Raw genomic sequence first — 18,662 nt, 5'->3', positions numbered from 1 at the left:
GGGTAAACAGGTATGTGCTTTTATATGTAGCAATCACGAAGTTGAGAAAAGGAGGCTAACACCTATGCTTATATGTACGTAGCAAGCAAGAAAAGGTATAAAGAAACGATGATGCCAACAAAAAATAATGTTGACACCCAAAAGTCCCAACCTTCAAATACAAAGAAGTCACGATATCAAGCATGTCATCTAAGAATGCAGGAAAAAAAACAAGTGCATAATCTTCCCCGTATGCAAATCTGAAAATCCCCAAACATGAGATCACCAATCAGCCTCAAAGCTTCCTAGCCGCCTTCATTATGCTTTCGTGTTTGATCAGATTGGCTCTCAACAGCATGGCTCTAACGTCTCTCTCAAACTCAACACCAGTTTGTAGGACGCGCTGGAAGGTTGCATTCCTTTGATCGGCGTGTCTTGCATAAAGAATTTTGTTGTGTGAATCTATGCGAGCCTGTAGCCAATCAACATGAAAATTGTATTATTATGCTGCAGTTCTATCTCAGTTTATGACGAAAAATAAATAAATAGATCAACATTTACTTGAATTTTGTTCTCGGTAATTAAAGCCTCCAGTTCTTTCTCTAACCCAGCAACACTAGTTTTAAAGGCACCAGCCATCGTATGCAGCTCAACAGAAATGAAAGGAAGTGTGTACTGAATGATGGCTTTGTGGCGAATCTCTGTGTAAAGCATTTCAATATGATCATGCAAATGGATATCCAGTAGTAGATTTGGTTTTAGATTCTCAAGATACTCCAGGCATGAAGCATAGTGACTGCAACAGAAGTTGTTTTGAAAATGAGAATAAAACTAAAAGTCCCAAAAGTGGCATACTGTAGAATTGTAGAAATACAACACATGCAGTGAGGCTATCCAACAAATCACACAACTACTATCCAATCCCCCAAGCTTTTCTGCAGGAAGCTTATGATGATGGTAGGGAAAGAGATAACTGGTTAATTCAGAGAGCCTGCAAGTTGCATCTATGGAACGACAATAAGGCAGCAAGGATAAGACTGATTTATAAATAAATTTACAGATATCAGCTAGGGAAATAATATTTCCTTGATGAAGGTAAAACAAGTTCGAACAAAAGCTCTCATGCTCCTTAGCTGGTTCCAGTATACCTTCTCAAGAGTTGGTAATAATTAGTTGTCTGGTGTAAAAAAAGAATACCATATACGCATTTAGCATATAGAGATTTAGAATAATATGCATGTGTATAGATCAAATATGCAGCTTAACAAAGTAAGCTCACTTTCATAAGAAAAGCAAAATCCATGAGCGGATTGCCTTTGCTTGTTGATTGATTCAGATGTGATCCCAGCCGTTGAGTTAAATTCTTGGATACAATGAGTTAAGTGAGTGGCTATAGTGAGTTAAATGATAAGTCATGGGGCCAAGCATACACTGTGTATGTTATTACTATTTCAAAATAATAATAATAATAATAATAATAATTATTATTATTATTATTATTATTATTATTATTATTATAATATCATCATTTACCAAACATGAAAATAAAAGCTAATGGAATCATCTAGAGAGATGTAAGCTGGATATCCGTACATGGTCATAAAATATATATATATATATACATATATATATATATATCTCTTTTATGACAAGGAAACAAGATAATATCTGATGATTCAATCAAACTGTTTCGAAGATCCTACTATCATTTCTCAACCCGTACAGATATTCTGGACAGTGACTACAAGTTCATGCCACATTTAATTCATGGAATTGAATTGACAGGAAATAGAATTACTATTCCTACGAAAGTTGATACAAAAGAGAATTGAAATATATATTGTTTAATTTGGTTATGGATCATTTTAATTCCTATGTTTGATTTGTAAGAATGTTATCAATAATAGATGAAAAATAAATCTCCATGATAAAATATCCCTCTCAATAATAAATAATCATTCACCCAGCCTGTGCAGCTCTCACCACCCATCAAACCCATTCAAAATATGTGCTTTTCTTAGAGAATTTAGAGAAAGAAATTTCTTATAAGGAATGGATAAGAAGGATATTTAGAGACTGACAATTTTGTCAGAATTGGTGATCTCAGTTCATTTGGAAATCCAAGGAAAAGAATATCTATTCATGTAATAGTACTCCAGTAGTTCAGTTGAAAGATGTAGCTGGCTATCAAAATTCAGCAAGAGTGGTCTGGTTTATACTCAGAGAGATGGATTACAAGGCTTGGGAATTATTTGGATGCAAAACTGTTTGGCTATCTCTCACATAGTGGAATTTCTTTTTGCCACCATAGCTTGCAACACCTTTTCTGAGCAGGGGAAAGTACCTTGATCAACAATGTGTTAACTACCATCCCTTCATACTGAGTATGTTTAGGACCCCCAGTGTGTATTGCACAAGATTGACCATTTGTGTCATGCTTTACACTGATCGGGTCAAAAGACTCTAGATGGTGCAATATAAAGCCCATTGTTTAAGACTCTAGATGGTGCAAAGAGGGTGTCTTGGTGTCATTGACATGAGGTGTTTTAATATCACCCTACCAAGTAAACAGTGATGAACATTTAGGTTGAAAGTTGGAATAACTTACTTCATGGATGTATGTTTTCACTTGCACCAATAACTAGTCTAATATAATTTTATCATTCAATTGAATGATATGCTTGTACTAAAAGGCGAGCAACCCAGTGCACAAAGCTCCCGCCAATGCAGAATCTTGGAGAAGGATCGGACCACATTGAGTTTATTGTACGCAGCCTTACTTTGTATTTTGCAAGAGACTGTTTCCGCTACTCGAACCCGTGACCTCAATGTCATAGGGCAGTAACTTTACTGTTGCGTCAATGCTCCCCTTTAAATGATAGGCTTGTACTAAGTTAAAAAATTTAAATAATGAAAAAAAAAACAATTGAATATCATAATGTAGTAGTATAAAAGTACTGTAGAAGTAAAACTAGTCACTAAAGTCAGACTCCCAGCCAAAGAAGGGAACAAAGGTTGAAAGCTCACGACCAAACAAAAGATTTCGTGACACAGACACCAAGCTCGCAACATTGTCTTCATTGCCATGCGTCAACACCTCATGGGTCATGAGGCTTATATATAGGGTCCCACATCACCATCAAGGGTATGCAGAATTAGAGTCACCAAATCCCCTTGCGATCTCTAGACTCACCAGCTCATGCCAGTAATATTCTCCACCTCAGAGCCAACTAAATGAAATTCAGTTAAACCCCCTAGGGATGACATCTGACCTCAATCTGACCTCAAACTTTAAAGGATTAGTTTGATGAAGAATAAGGATGGTAGATGGGAGTGTTTTTCAAAATACCAATGACCCATGTTATTGGGTTCAAGTACCTTGTAAATGAGTAAGCGATGGATTTAAGTTGAAATAGTAGATACCTGTCATGGGTATAGGAGAGATTTAGTTAAAATACCAATGACCCAAGTTATTGAGTTCAAGTACCTTCTAGACTAATAAAGGATGGATTTAAATGAAATAGTAGATTACCTGTCATGGGTATAGGAGAGTTTTAGTTTTATGTTTTAACATCAGTATATATATATATATATATATATCAGCATGGTGTATCATGCATGTTCAGTGTTCTAAAATGCAACCCAAGCAGCATATATGGCCACCTAGGCATTCTAGAAAAGAAACCATATAGCATAAGCTCCCAAACCTCATTTGCTATCCTATTAAGCTATAACCATGTCAATTGGCAAGCTTCGCTTGATCTTTTATATGTTTTATCTTAACTTTGATGGATATTATGATTTTAACAGGTATATAAATATTAGGGTTTGATTTACATTTATGTAGAGATATTTTGTTAATGAAAAATTGATTAGATAGTTTTGGAGGTCTATTATGGAATTATTTTGTTTATTGGCAGTGTCATGATGCATTAAAGTGGGTTCGGAACCAGATTAGGTCAAGGATCCGCGAGTAGTGATGGGACGAATATGGATAGAGCAATAATTACTCTCCTATGTATGTTATGGGGGATATGGGTTTGGATGTACCAAGTGGGTATGATTATGGCTAGTGAAAAATTCACAAGTACAAAAAAAAAATCACCTGAAAGTAAATTATTAAAACACCACTAACAAAAAGAATGGCATTCTCTAATTTCTTAGATCATGTGACCACAAGTCTATTTCATGCGTGGACAGGAAGGATTATTAGGCTTTTAAATCAAATATTAGATGGAATCATTAGGATTTTAGAATGGGATTCAAGATATTTTCTGTTAGCAACTCACATTCCAAGCGATTGACGTCATGTTTAGCTCCAATATTCAGGTTGATTTCATACTCTAGAAAAGGAAGACAAGGCCCACCAAAGAAACAATTATTCCTAATATGTTAGTATCTGCACTTGTCATAAAGCTCAATAAGAAATATTGAGCTCAAATATATGGGAGAAAAAACTCAACTATTTGAATCATACCAGATAACCACTTATGTCTAACTTTAATGAAATACAAGGGTGTCTGAACTACAACGAACAAAATATTAGTCCTATCTTACCTTGCATAGAAGTCATTTATAAGTTCTCTTACTTCTGGCACCAACTCTAAAAAGTTGCTGAAGTTAATGTTGTCAATAACTTTGTTCTAGCAAAAAATTAAGGTAATTAATTAATAATGGGTAAATGGTATTAGATAAATAAGAAACGATAGTTGACATAAGGTGAAGCTGTTGAATACCTTCAACTCTGTTCGATCAAAAGATGCAAGTGCACAAAGTCCACCATATATAGCAACATCTTGGGGTGCTATTACATCTGTATAATTGTTACCTAATTCAATTCCTGTCTCCAAAAACTGTGGAATTTACAAATACAATCAGGAAAATTTTACCAAAAGTGGTAATCTGTGGAAAACAAAAGAAACAAGTATATAGTTTGTGGAGTTCTACTTCACGACAAATATCACTATCACTACATTATATTTCAAATATTCTGTAAATGTGAAATTTTGGAAGGATGTCAAACATAAACTGATGATTACAGTTATGTCATTTACATTGAAATTCATATCTTCATTTGAGCAATAAAAATATGGGAAAACGACTAGAGTTGACACTCATGTCTAATTCTGTAAATTTCACTCGTGTCAACTAGCATGACTTTGACACTTAGCTTCAATCAACTAGAGTTGTCAGTCTACTTGGGAGTCAACTGTAAGCTCTATGCTCAGAGGACAGAATGTTTCACTTCAGGTTTTAGTCAACTAGACTAATGAGCAATCACTGAAGATTTTTCCAATCGACTGGCAATTGAACCCAACCAGAATTGAGGATTTAAATGCTTTGGAATGATGCACCAAGAGAGATGAAACCATTTCTCCATAGAAACCTTGTCATTAGCCATTATAGCTAATCCAAGCTTCGACCACACACCCACAATGTTTGTCAAATCCAGGCTTAGTCGATTGGACTGGATTATAGTTGACTGGACTGATGAGCAATCAGTTGAAGATTTTTCCAATCAACTCGTAATTCAACCAATGTTAAGGTTTTAAATGCTTTGTAATGATGCACCAAGCGAGATGAAACCATTTCTCCAAAGCAATATTGTCATTAGCCATTATAGCTAATCCAAGCTTCCACCACACACACCCACAATGTTTGTCAATCACCAAAGTCTGGTTCTGACATGAATGCAAGACTTTGATTGGTGTCTCGGCAGAACCATATATTGGCGACATGAATGAAATTTACAGAATGTGATAATGAAAGTTAATTCAATATTGACATAAAATTAAAAATATTATATAAAAATCCTTTCAATTTGAATTATTATATTTTTTATTATTTTGACATAATATTTGATTACAAGAAGAGGTGAAAAGGAAATGATTCCAAATGATAGGGGATTAGAGCAACAAACAGAGAAATAAAACCAAATATCAATTTCTATGAATTTTTCTATTTCTGACTTGAAATAAAATCAAAATTTATGAGGTAATTATATGTTAAGAACGATTTGTATGCAATACTAGATTTTGCAAAGACAAATATGTTATTTCATTATATTTTCCCCAACAAAGCACATGTAGCAATAATCATACCTTCCGGGCTGCAAGCTTATACTTTTTTGTTTCAAGGTAAGCTAAACCAGCAGCACACCGCAGCTTAGAATTCATTATGGGATCCAACTGTTCTGGCGTTTGCTCTGCTTTACTCACATAGTTGGATACATGCATGAATTGGCCCAACTCAATACTGACAAGAATAACATTCAGACACATCTGGATTATGTGCTTTGAAGTAGTGCAATAGTCACGTGTACGGACATAATTCTTGAAGGCATCGCCGAGTTGACCGTGAGCATAGTAAAAATCTGCTATATCATTGTATCCCATTCTGATGCTTTCTTTGATCATGTTAGTCTGCACATAATGTTAGTCTCTTAATTTCAGCAATACCCAAGGACCAAATTTTGAGGGGGAAAAAATTAATGATAGGCTTATACTTATCCCGCTCCAGGGACAAAATCTGTTGAACTAAATCAATAGAATAAGAAATCCCCAATTTTTGGTTGGTTACGCAACACCTAAATTTGAACATGGATAGAAGATTTGCAAGCCCTGCTTTACCACTTGGCCATGTTGCCAAATTGATTCAAACCTAAAACAATATCTACAATAGGTAAAAAAAAAAGAGTATTCATCCATATTCTCTTACTAAGATTATATGATTAATTCAAAGGGGAAAGACAAGACAAACTCATGAAGCAATTCACAACTTCATGGTGTACCTTATATATTTTCGGCTACGGAAACAATGTCCTTCATGCTAAAGAAGACTATATATGAACGCCAAGAACAGGATCCTCATGTCTACAGTCGAGATTCACCTTGACTTTTAAGAATAAGGGGCTTAAACAAACGCACAAAAATCTCTCGAACTTGCATATGCATCTATGTGTTCATCTAAATCAGTAACTAGCTCAGTCATTCCTAAGGATCATTGCGTTTAGGAGTAATCATGAGGAAGTACTGAACCATACGATACGTATAAGGATTTGTGAAGTGCACGGAAACTTCACAGAAAATAACATGAAATTCGAAGTCAGAAACAGCAGATGTAGATTCCTCAACGGTTATGAAAAGACAAACTAGAATAAGAGGCCCAAGGCAAGGTACCTTATAGGAATTGAACTCGTTCTCGAGCTTCTCCTTACGATGTTCAGCGCGCCGATCCACAATGTCCGCCCAGGTTTGATCGAGGGCATACTGCGGGCCGAGCCGATCACCGATCCTCTCAGTGACCTCACGGTAAAGCGGCGTATCTTCCCCCTTCTTGATCTCGTCATGAGCCATTCGGAGGGCTTCCAGCTGCATCGCTTCATTGCCGCATCGCTTGGCGATAAAGAGCAACCGCACCACCTTGGTCCGGCCAGTGTAGAGTGCCGCGTAGGCCTCCACGTCCATCAGGTCGCCGCCTCCAGAAGCCCCCGCCTTTCCCAGCGTAGAAGGCGGTTTCTGGCGCGGATCGTCAATGTCGCCGCCGTTGGAGAACATCTCCTCGTTTCCCATCGGCGCCCCATCGAAGGCTTCGTCATCGCCTTCCATGGCCTCCTCTATGCCCTTGCCAAGAGGCGCAGATAGCTGCTTCTCAAAACCCTATCAGAATCGCCGGAGACCACGATCGATGATACAGAAAGCCTCGATGAAACCAAAAATGAAAAAGTCTGAAACACCAATAAAGGCAGAATGCTGGGGGGCACCGACTCAATTGAGATCAGGCATCATCCACCGTCGGAAACGACATCCGACGACTGTGAGATCAGACTTCATCCACCGTCGGATGCCACCACATCGATCACGGGCCTTGAAGGATAAATAAATCTAGTGTAACAAAAATGGTTTGTTATTATCATTTATATTCGTAAAAAATTTTAATTTTAAAAAAAAAAATCCCAAAATTTATATGTGGATGGGTTGTAGTTCATGCTCTATTTTTTATGCCAATTTTATTTTACATCAAAAATCAATATATATATTCTCTCGAGTAGAAGTGTCATAATTAAATTTGTAAATCAAACTTTCAATAAATTTAAAATCAAAAAACACATTTTTGGCACATAAATGCCTAAAATATTCAACTCAAATGTCATAACCACATAAGAGATGAATTTCTGGGTTTCACACCACAAATTATTTTGTAAATTAACACAAATAAGTTTGGCACAGTAAAAAATGACACAAGGTTTTATAATATAATTTCAGGCAAAGAAAAAATAATTAAAGGCCGCATTCTGACAAAGAAAAAAAGAAGAAAAATGTCATGAGGATGTTTTTTTGGTTGAGTGCCCGTTATCGAAGGCGCATTTGGATATAATACTCAGCTTGTAATCTAGCAAAACTGCAGATACTCGAGACGAATAAATAAATAGTGGTTCTCCGCGCCATTGATTTTTAATTATAAGTTCTAGTGTTCTACTGTCCGAAATGTACAAATTTAACTGTGGCTCTTCAGAAACTAAAAACTAAAACAAAAAAAAAAGATATAGAAAAAGAAAGAGAGGTGCACCACCACGACTGCTGCAAAATTGTTGCTGTGTTAGTTTGGTAGATTTCATTAGATCCCTTCTGAGCCTAAGGCCCTGCACCAATTGTGTAGCATGAAGAGGTTAATATCTCAAAGTCATCGATCATGATTCTAAGGTTCAGGTCAAATAGAACTTGAGGGTTCATTTTAATTCCTGTTCAGATATTTGAACAGAAAAATGCCAATGCAACCCATCGCTAATGCCCCTATCATATTCCAGTCAAGCAGCAATCCATTTCTGTTATCAGTTGAGCCTTGTCGGGACAACAAAGGCAAGTGCTCGTGCATCAAATTGTTGAGGTTATCCAGCTGATGCATAACTTGCCGCTGACCCCGTGAGACAATCATTAGCTGCCAATGACAGAAAGCATCATCATCATCATCGATTCCATGAATGCGTAGGAACATATCAGTAAAGTTTATAGGATGATTATGGCTCTGAACTAGCCAGTTAAAACTATATAAGGATTTTAGTACTACAATTCTATAACTAAAAGAATAAACAAGAATCAAGAAAGCTGTTGGCACGTCATTTTAGGCACCGGGGTCTCAAAATGAGTTTGCTATTCTACTATTTGGAAGGTTGGTTGACTAATATCGGGTAATACAAAAGAAATCAACTATTCAAAGAATTGGATGCAACAAGTAGGCAAGTTATAAAGATTGTTATTTGTATGGTAAAGCAAGGGACTTACATCCCTGAAGCCTAAATCTATTTATTTTTACAGCAAAAAAAGTAGATGGATTGGTACATACCTCATCCAACAGGGGAGAATCCCTATTCAGTTGGGAAGAAGATGATGAGGTAGGCAAAAGGGTGCCATTGCCCAAGTTAGACACAAACAGTGATGTTGGAACGGAGCCATTACAAGCTTCCCCTTGGATGGCTAAGTTCTGCTGGCTCATAGAAGTTCTCTGTGAGCTAAACTTCTTATTGTATTCTTCCATTCGTGAACTAAACTCATCAAATCTTTCATTTAGAGCTGAAATCTGCTCTGATAGATGATTAAGAGCTTCCTATACACATCAGTGACGAACAAAAAGAAAGTTGCATCATTAGACCATTTGTAACATAAAATACATTCATGCAAAAAAAAAAAAAAAAAACAAGACTTATTTCCCAATTCAATTTGTACAAGATGAACATACTGTGTTATGACAACTAACCCGACTGATTGCAGGCGACTCAGGTGGTTGTTTCTCGAACCTTCTCTGGTTGACATCAAGTCTGAGTTTGGCAATATTTTTCTCCCTTTGACTAGAGAAGGAATGGGACATTCCACTGAGGAAACAGAGAAGATTCATTTCAAAATAATTGTTACCTTAAAAGACTAACGAGCATTAGGTCAGATCTGCAGACAAATCATTGGAGATGTATTGATAAAACCAAGCCAGGCCAATTGGTCTACTAAATGCAAGAAAAAGAAGATGATGACATGTTGTATTAGCCAAGTAACCGATGTGTGTTATAATTTTGTGATTTTGAATAAGAACTAAATTATCATCAATGATGATATATACGAACCTTTTCAGAAATTTATTTCTCATGGCAACCCTATCAGCAGATGCCCGTGAAAGTGCTTCTCTGGGACTAGAGATCATATCATCATCTATGCTGAGCTTTGTCCTCAAATCATCTGGCAGGGCCTGCAGTTAACAAATAAAATAGGAAAAAACAATGCAAAGACTAAAAAAGCTAAAATAGCTCAAAACTAAGTGCAACAAGAGTTGGTGTAAAGAACCTATACCATCACGTCATTCACAAGCTTTTCAAGTTGAATCTGCTCAATGTAAGTACGAGGAATGAAAGCACCTTCCAGACCCAATTGCTCTGCTATATGCTTGACATACAGTCTCTCTTTTCCTTGCACCTTTCATAATCGCACAACTATAAATTTGAGACTAAAAAATGGATTTTGAGCAAAACACATTACATATGCATAATGAATCACACAATCTTTATAATTATAATTAAGAAACAGAAAAAATAGCTTTCCTCAAAAAATGCACATGACCAAAGAAGATTCAATACAATTAACAATCAAGAAACATAGGAAGCAGCTGAAGTTTACAGACACCACTAAATTCTTTCCTGAGGTGATGCACAGTATAGAATTCTTTATAGTCGTGAAGACAAGAATGACAACCCAGCATGTATAGAAGAAAGTTTCTTTCTAGTTCAGCTAACATGATATCAAAACCCTCCTCCAATTTCTTATGTTTGGTGATTACCCTTAAAATATAAAATTACATGATTTGTAGAGTTGCATGGATCCCTTATGCTTAATCATTGTCAATCCTAACATTGAATTCAAGCCAGTCATTCAAGTGAAGTTTCATTGAGTTCAGCTGTAGAAAGCTATATGATAGTAATATATTACATCGACATTAGCTATACAGCAGAGCCTACTTGGTGAAGGTCTAGATTGTTTTGCATGCACCATGAGGCCCATGTCATGATGAATCAAAACTTACAATAGAATACATTATGCTGTCATATAAATTTTTAAGTTTCACCATGAATTGATGTTAGGAACAAAACCATCACAAGAAATAAAATTCAAGACATACAATAACACCCGTGCATCCCTCAATAGAGACTGATGAATGTAAGAGATCTAGCAAGAATACTGAGGAACAATCAAGAAATACTATTTCAAATTACTGAAAGTATTTCGAAATTGCCTAAAGTAGAAGCCACTAAGAGTAATTTCCACAGCTGCATTATGCAACTATAGAAGAACCATCTGCAAGGTACAGTTTCTATATGTTTAATTTCTCACAAGCTACGAAGCTAGTTTTATCCTGTTCCTTGTCATATTTATGAGTTATGGAGATGCATGAAGCATAGAATATTGATGTTTGGCTTCTGTTGCTAATTGGATGAGTTCTTTCAGCATACACGATGTGTTAAGACTTAGATTGCAAATAATTCACTGGAACCAAAAAATAAAAATATTATTCACCAAGTCCAATTAGAACTGCTTTAGTGATATTGTAGATTTCGTTACAACCTAACCGAACAATGTATCATTATGAAACTACAGAAGAAGTGTCCAGATATATCTGAAACCGGGAATTACATAACTTAATTAAACATTAGCTCATTATAGCATAAAAGGAAATGACTGACAATAGCAGAAGAAGAAACAGGAATTTCATGGTGAGTAGCCAAACTACAGAGCCACAGACCATTATTAATACGTTAGATTACTTAATTAAACATTAGCTCATTATACCATAAAAGGAAATGACTGACAATAGCAGAAGAAGAAAAAGGAATTTCATGGTGAGTAGCCAAACTACAGAGCCACAGACCATTATTAATACGTTAGATTAAGGAATTATGTTGAAGCATCTTCCATTATACAATATTCAAAATAACACATAATACAAGAATTTTTTAGCAATTTCAGAAAATAAATTAACATGCAAATATTCAATTTCAGTTACCTGAACATATTGGCGATTAAGTTGTTCTAACCAATCAATTTTTACAACCACTTTGTCATCAGAAAACACATGACTACTTCTCTTCAGAATAGCTGCAATGGTATAGCCTAGCGCCATTAACCCACCAAGAAGACGCACACTAACTTCAAAAGTAATTCTGGGTGATATGATGAAGGGACTATCAGTTACCCATTCCTGAAAATTCACAAGTAGTCAGTAGTCAAAATCATGATTTAAAATTTCGAATCGTGCCCAGGTTTGAGTCCCGGACCAGAACTATAGAATTTCGATATCATATCGTACCGTACCGATATCATTTCGATATTTTTTAAATATAAAATATATTAATTAAAAAATTAATTTAAATATTATAAAATATAAAATATATAATAACTTTATATATATATATATATATATAATAAGATAATTTTATTAGACTTTAATTAAACCTATTTAAATTATCCCAATATAGCTAGAAGTTGATTAAAATTATTAACCTAACTTATTTAATTAAAAACCTAAGTTAAAAAACCTTCCCCTACGCCGCCAACTACCATGGGCCCACAACAAGTCTGAACACATCGCTAGGCCCGCGCAACGCGTCCGGACGGGTCATTGCGCACCGACACCTTGTGTCGGTGTCGGTCCGCGAGTGGAACGAAATGTTTCACTACCATCGAACAAAATGACTTGAGATTTTAAACTATGGTCAAAATGACATACGAAACACTCTAATAAATACAAACAAAAGAAATCGTATATGCGAAGTATATGAATAGGCATGTGAATACAGAAACTCCTTCAAATAAATATTGCTGAAGATGGGCAATGCATTTAACAAAAGTTCCATCCCTTGCGTATTGATATAAGAACATTAATACTCAAATTTATGAGCTAGCAAAACCTGCAAATAAGCACATAATGCCAACAGAGAAAACAGAATTTTCATTTACATGTTTCAAGCAATTATTTAAAGTTATTTTTAAGTGACCCTCATCCATAATACATAGGTCACACATAAATAAAAACTGCACAAGGAATTATCCAGAATAGTATACCTCAAACATAAGATTGTACTTCCCATCCCTGTTTCTCATTCTTAAATAAGATTGGCATGCTTCTGGATCTTCACCTGGTGGCAATAGGTATATATCATAGGTTTCTTCTGTACCTTCTCTGTGTTCTTCAGAAAGAACAGCCTTGATTTGATCCACTGCTACACTTCTTGGTGACTGCAATAATAGAAAGAAGTCAAAGCTTTAAACAAAATAACTGAGGACATCAATAAGAACAGTTTGTAAATACCATACCTCTAATCACTAGCAACCATATATGCAATAAAACCCCCAAAGACTAACCTTTAGAATGTAGGTTGGATTCTGGAAGCCTGTAAATGGATTGAACTTGTTGGAGATTTTTATATGTGCGGTTTGCAAGTCTGGTTCAATGAATGCCTTGTACATTGGATAAACCTGCATAACGTGGACAAGTCAGTATAAATGGTCCGGGTTCAGGAGATCCAAGTAAATGGCCTTACTAACATCAGCTAATTTAAAGCGCAGTTAGCAGAAGTTAAGAAAAAAGATAAAGTAGATAACTGTTTCTGAAATTTGATGAATTATCTCTTCAGGTTCTTGTCCAGCACGCTGTATGTCCCGCAAAACCCTTTTAACAAGGTCAAAATGTACACCACCAGTCACAGAAACACGTAGATCAAGTAAAGGGCGCAACTTCTCACTCAAAGCATAGATCCCTTCAAGAAAAACAATCCTAGAGCTTGGGACATCAACAGTCCTGCCAAGAAGACAACAAGAAGGATGATAAGTCCTTATCCTATGAAGAGATGGTTGGGAGTTCTGGTGCACTGCTACCTAATTTTATAGATATTAAAAAAAACCAAAATATTGTTGATATTTACCTGTATCCAATGCGATTGCTTGACTTGAAATCATATATTGGCACCTGAACAGATTTCCCTTCTTTTAGTCCACGAATATTTTCAAGCAAAGTGTCATAATCTGTTAACCGTGGATCTGGAAGAAAATGCATGAATTAGAAAGCATAAAATGATGTATTGTAACATGTATAATTCCAAGCTTCATAACATGAAGTTGTTTGAGGTCATTAACAAAAAGATTATAGGTACAAAAAGAAACAAGTCCCGTTCCAATTGTGAACGTACAGGAACAGGCAACACTTGACTCTGAAGAAACAAATGATAAGTGCAAGAACAAACAATAATAGATCATTGTGATGCAACTATAAGCCATAACAGATCATTGTGATGCAACTATAAGCCATGTTACTCGGACCAAGATACAAGTATCCTACATGAGTATAGATCCAAGTGTATCGACTTGTCTAAAATTGTTTGCATGTGATCAATAAAAATATTGATTCTACTAGGAGTGACAGTATCTGAGTGTTGTATATTTGTCATAGGTATAGAGGGGTAGATGAAGAGTCCAAATATGAAACAGTATTGCATAAACAATAAATGAAAGATAAGTTAGAACCAAAAGTGTGTAGGCCTACAGATTAGTCGGGGTAAAATTGATTGTTTGGAGGCATTTTTACATTAAGGTAGTTGCATTAGAGAATATTTGTGTTAGCTAAGCATCTTCGGAATTCATGAACAAGAACCACAAGTGTCCATTGCATCTAAGTGTAGCATGGCAGTGGCCTCAGGGGGCCAATCTTTGTTTGAGTGTATCCGTGCACATTGTGGTTAGCCTATATATTCTTCATTAAATAATGTTTTAAAGAAGGTAATCGGAAAAGGAGGAAACACAGGAACCAAGCTGCAATTCAGCGAAAAACAAGCATATTGAAAAATGTAAAAATTGTGATTCCCTACTCAAAATAATAATGCAGTATTATTATAAAAAAACTCCAAAGTTTTCATTCTACTTAATTTATTAAAACAGGATCCACAAAAACCAGCAAAATGCTACTAAATTGGAACTGTTCTTCTGTTATCAAAATTATAAACACTTGTAAGTGAAAGGCAATTCATCAGCAAACTACAACTAACTGGGCAAGTGACAATCTTTTTTACCTACCTAAATATAAAAGTGATAGACAAAAATTTTTAGATAGCAGTATGTATCAGTTGTACTGTCCATGCTTAAAGAATTGAGGAAAATATATAAGAAGAACAGAAAAGAAAATGTCTAACATCAAGATGGAGAGCAATATGCTTGTGACAGCAAAAAGAGATTAAAGAAACCAGGAGCAAAGTATCAAAAGAAAAATTCTTCCTCAGAGTAAAACATACCATCAAAATTTCCATCAATGATGCGACTAGAATCATTGTAGTTGTCCATAGATATGACAGCGATGCTTGGCATGAAATTGAGAACTTTCTCAGTAAATACAGTCTTCCCAGCACCAGACGGGCCAGCTACCCCAACCACAATTATCCCATCATTCTTTTGGGCCAATAACTGGCATGCTCTTATTACTATGAAGAAACCTTTTTCAAAAGACAGTGGATCTTGAATTGGAACAATTTCATAACGATCAGAATCCTTTCTCTTCACCAACTGAACTTGATCTCTTAATAGGCCATGCCTACGTCTAGGTGAGTCCATCATAGAATTATCTTGATCCATCGACAAAACAAAAATGTGGGAGAGCTCTGTACCACAAGTAAAATAAGCATGAGTTGAAGAAATAAGCCATAAGCAAAAGAATGTTAAGTGTTGAAAGGAGATTGGAACCTATAAGAAAATTTAAATTATAATCATAATAACTAAGCTAGTGGATGAAGGCTGCTTAAGAATCTACAATTTAAAGTGCAAACTATACTAAAGTGTTTGAACTTTTTCATTAAACTGAAACATTTGGCAGAAATTTCTACAGCAAGATGAGGAATAGTATCATCTATGGTGTGAAATAAGATTATGCAAGATACTCAAGCATTTGAATTATCAACAGCTAACACTGTAGTCTAGAACTACACATAGTAAACAGTTTTTATGACGTAAAGATTGAATCAGTTCCAAAATTAACTAAAGCAACAGAAAACTCAGTTAGCTGCCATTAAAATTTTAGCTACAATACTAAACAATTTTTGTCTAGAATTTCAAAAGTGATCACCACCTAGCTTGGCAAAATCAATTCAAGCATAAAGTCATCCAAGGTGCAAACTTTGAGCTTCCTTATTGATATTAGGAACATTAAGCTAATCATGTTTTAGAAAAGTATTCACTTGGGGCTCATATGCAACCTCCTAGGGGGAACACATAGCGACTACATATGACATACAGTTTGATTGTGCACAAAAAATAAAAATTAAAAAAAAATCTTAGTTGGATCAATTTTAATCTTTTTATTCATATCTGTTGTTATATGTTTTGTATTGTATGATTGACATAATTTTTCTATGTGGGAGTATAAAGTGGATGTGTTGATAAAGATGCTCTATTGTGTACAAATTAGTCATTTTTATCATTCTAAATATTTTCAAAAATTATGACAATGATCACATATTGCCCCTACTGCATCTATACTACATCGTGGATTGACTTTGTGCTGCCTACATAAGCTTTTTAAACCCTTGATATTCATTAAGCTTCAGAGTTCAGAGCAAACCAATACTGCAGACTAAATTCAGTCATTAGTCAGAAGCCAGAGAACCATAAAAAATTAACATATAGTATTATCTTATTGCTTATATTTGTTGGAAAAATATTGCTTTCTGTAATTATGAGAAATGATGGACTGAGCATAATGGCTTGTATGAACATTTCCAAGCTCAGACATGGGTCCCTATGTGCACTAGGAGCACAAATTCTAGGATTCTAATTGGAAAACTTCCTGCTTGGACATGGAGTTATCCAGAAAAACATATTCTTGCTCTCTCATTGATTTAGGCAGCCAATGGAAATCTAGTTTTGGTTTAAGTGGAGAAATAAATCCTTAAACCAAATTATATGCTAAAGAAGCTGTTTTAGGATTTACTTAAGGTCCCTTTATCTTTTTCAGTTGAACCATGTGAAGTGAATAGAACACCAAACAAGTATGGGTTCCTAATGGATGTTGGTAATCCCTTCAGGTAGAAAACGACTCTTTACTTTTTCTGTGCTATCACGTGGTTTTCCAGGTGATCGCACTTGAGGCAGTTCTCTCCTTGAATTAGGCATACACGGCCAGTGCTGGAGTCGACGAAATCTACTGTATAATCATGTTGAGATTATGAGATACAGAGAATTTGCTGACGGCAGGGTGACTAAATGCATTCTGATGAGTTAAAAAAAAATCAACTTTATCGCCCAAAATATTATGTTCTAAAGAACAAAAGATATGGACAGTAACAAGAGAATATCAAAAAAATCCAAGACATACGTACCATATGACATACAGATTCCTATCTGAATGCACGTAAACCATGGTTTAATCCACCCATCAACCAATAAAAAAAATTAAACAATCGATACCAACATATATCAGATGAATACGCCAAGCGTAGGGGGAAAAAACATCGCTCAGTGGAACAGCTTGAACAGACGTTTAACAAATAAGCCAAAATGTCATAGATTTCTGCAAGTCGAATCATCAATAGTTTAACCTATCAAGCTCCTGTCACCGCAAAGTACAGACAACACTCAAATCAAAAGAATAGACCTAGCTACTCCAACATAAAAGAATGGAACGCGTCAAGAGATCTAGAAGAACGCTAGCATCAAAGCCAACCACCTCGCAGCGGAAATTGAAAAGAAACTCACTGGAAACTCCTGACGCATAATTCAAACAAAAGATTTTAGTGAAACAACGAATCACACCCCATTGTTGGAACAACTGGAAGAGCAAAGGGGAGCAAATTGAAAACACGTCATAGGATTACCAACAGGAGCAGCGAGAGATACACTCACTAGCTGGGCGGTGGGGGAGAGGCGGAGGAAGGGATCTCGGCGGCGGAAGCGACGGCGAATGGAGCGCAGCGACCGCAAGGAGGTGCGAGGAGGCCGAGAACGATCGAGAACGCGCTGGCGAGTGGGGGACCGCGCGACCAGATGATTCCGAACCCTCGGTGGTGCCCCGGAAACCCACGGTGGACCTTTAAAGAGCCCCATACTTTCTCGATGACAATAAAATAATTCACTCTCCCACGGTCCCCATCCGCGCACCGCCCCTGCGAAGGCATGCCGTGATTGGACAGAAGTGTGGGCCTCCGATTAAAATAAATGCAGTAGACCCGTGTTGGTCTTAGGTCAGCCTCAAATTTTATATTTCTATAGTGGAGCTTTCCATAGGACTTTCTATGAGGTCAGGTCCCCTCCTAGCCGTTTGATTTGGCCATGATGTTCATAAAGCACAATGACCAAAATAAAAGAAGTAATATAAAAAATATGTGCAAAATAATAAAATTTCGTATAGAATATTATCAAATTTTGTCAATTCTCTTTTCGATTAAGTAGATAAACTATTAATGATGAAATTATTAACACAATATATTTCATTGTCCAATTACAAGATAGTTCTCAACTAGTTGAATCTACTTGTCTCATAATATCTTCCAAATATGTTATTGAAAGAATATGCCATCAAAAAAGATGGCTATACAACTAAATCAACTTTGTCTCGTATCTTCAAAGATATGCTAGTTGTCCCCGGGACCCTGGTGCCGCGGTAGGATATCT

At 36.0% G+C, this 18,662-nt stretch overlaps 2 protein-coding genes across 4 annotated transcripts; both read right to left on the bottom strand.

Moving 5' to 3' along the window:
- Positions 1 to 98: 98 nt before the first annotated feature.
- Positions 99 to 7,677, bottom strand: LOC141825718 (COP9 signalosome complex subunit 1). Its single transcript, XM_074713103.1, has 6 exons — positions 7,158 to 7,677; positions 6,081 to 6,401; positions 4,716 to 4,832; positions 4,537 to 4,622; positions 541 to 775; positions 99 to 451 (listed from the first exon to the last, which is right to left on the bottom strand). The coding sequence occupies exons 1-6, from the start codon at positions 7,584 to 7,586 to the stop codon at positions 275 to 277; spliced, it is 1,365 nt and encodes a 454-aa protein (XP_074569204.1). The 5' UTR covers positions 7,587 to 7,677; the 3' UTR covers positions 99 to 274.
- A 722-nt stretch (positions 7,678 to 8,399) lies between these two features.
- LOC141825742 (inorganic pyrophosphatase TTM2-like) lies at positions 8,400 to 18,031 on the bottom strand. 3 transcript variants are annotated; one of them, XM_074713131.1, is made up of 12 exons: positions 17,895 to 18,031; positions 15,296 to 15,658; positions 13,937 to 14,051; positions 13,617 to 13,812; positions 13,377 to 13,490; positions 13,077 to 13,250; positions 12,019 to 12,213; positions 10,314 to 10,436; positions 10,091 to 10,212; positions 9,733 to 9,847; positions 9,322 to 9,582; positions 8,400 to 8,916 (listed from the first exon to the last, which is right to left on the bottom strand). In XM_074713131.1, the coding sequence occupies exons 2-12, from the start codon at positions 15,630 to 15,632 to the stop codon at positions 8,713 to 8,715; spliced, it is 1,956 nt and encodes a 651-aa protein (XP_074569232.1). In that variant the 5' UTR covers positions 15,633 to 15,658; positions 17,895 to 18,031; the 3' UTR covers positions 8,400 to 8,712. The 3 variants fall into 3 exon arrangements, with proteins under 3 accessions (XP_074569232.1, XP_074569233.1, XP_074569231.1); XM_074713132.1 differs by having other exon boundaries at positions 17,891 to 17,982; XM_074713130.1 differs by having other exon boundaries at positions 17,372 to 17,920.
- Positions 18,032 to 18,662: the final 631 nt, after the last annotated feature.

This window comes from Curcuma longa, chromosome 3, assembly GCF_044706935.1.
Source record: "Curcuma longa cultivar G26 ecotype Majalengka, Jawa Barat chromosome 3, ITB_CL_G26_1.1, whole genome shotgun sequence".
NCBI classification, from domain to species: domain Eukaryota; kingdom Viridiplantae; phylum Streptophyta; class Magnoliopsida; order Zingiberales; family Zingiberaceae; genus Curcuma; species Curcuma longa.
The sequence above is the reverse complement of the archived record's forward strand: the minus strand, read 5'-3'. Positions and strand labels throughout refer to the sequence as shown.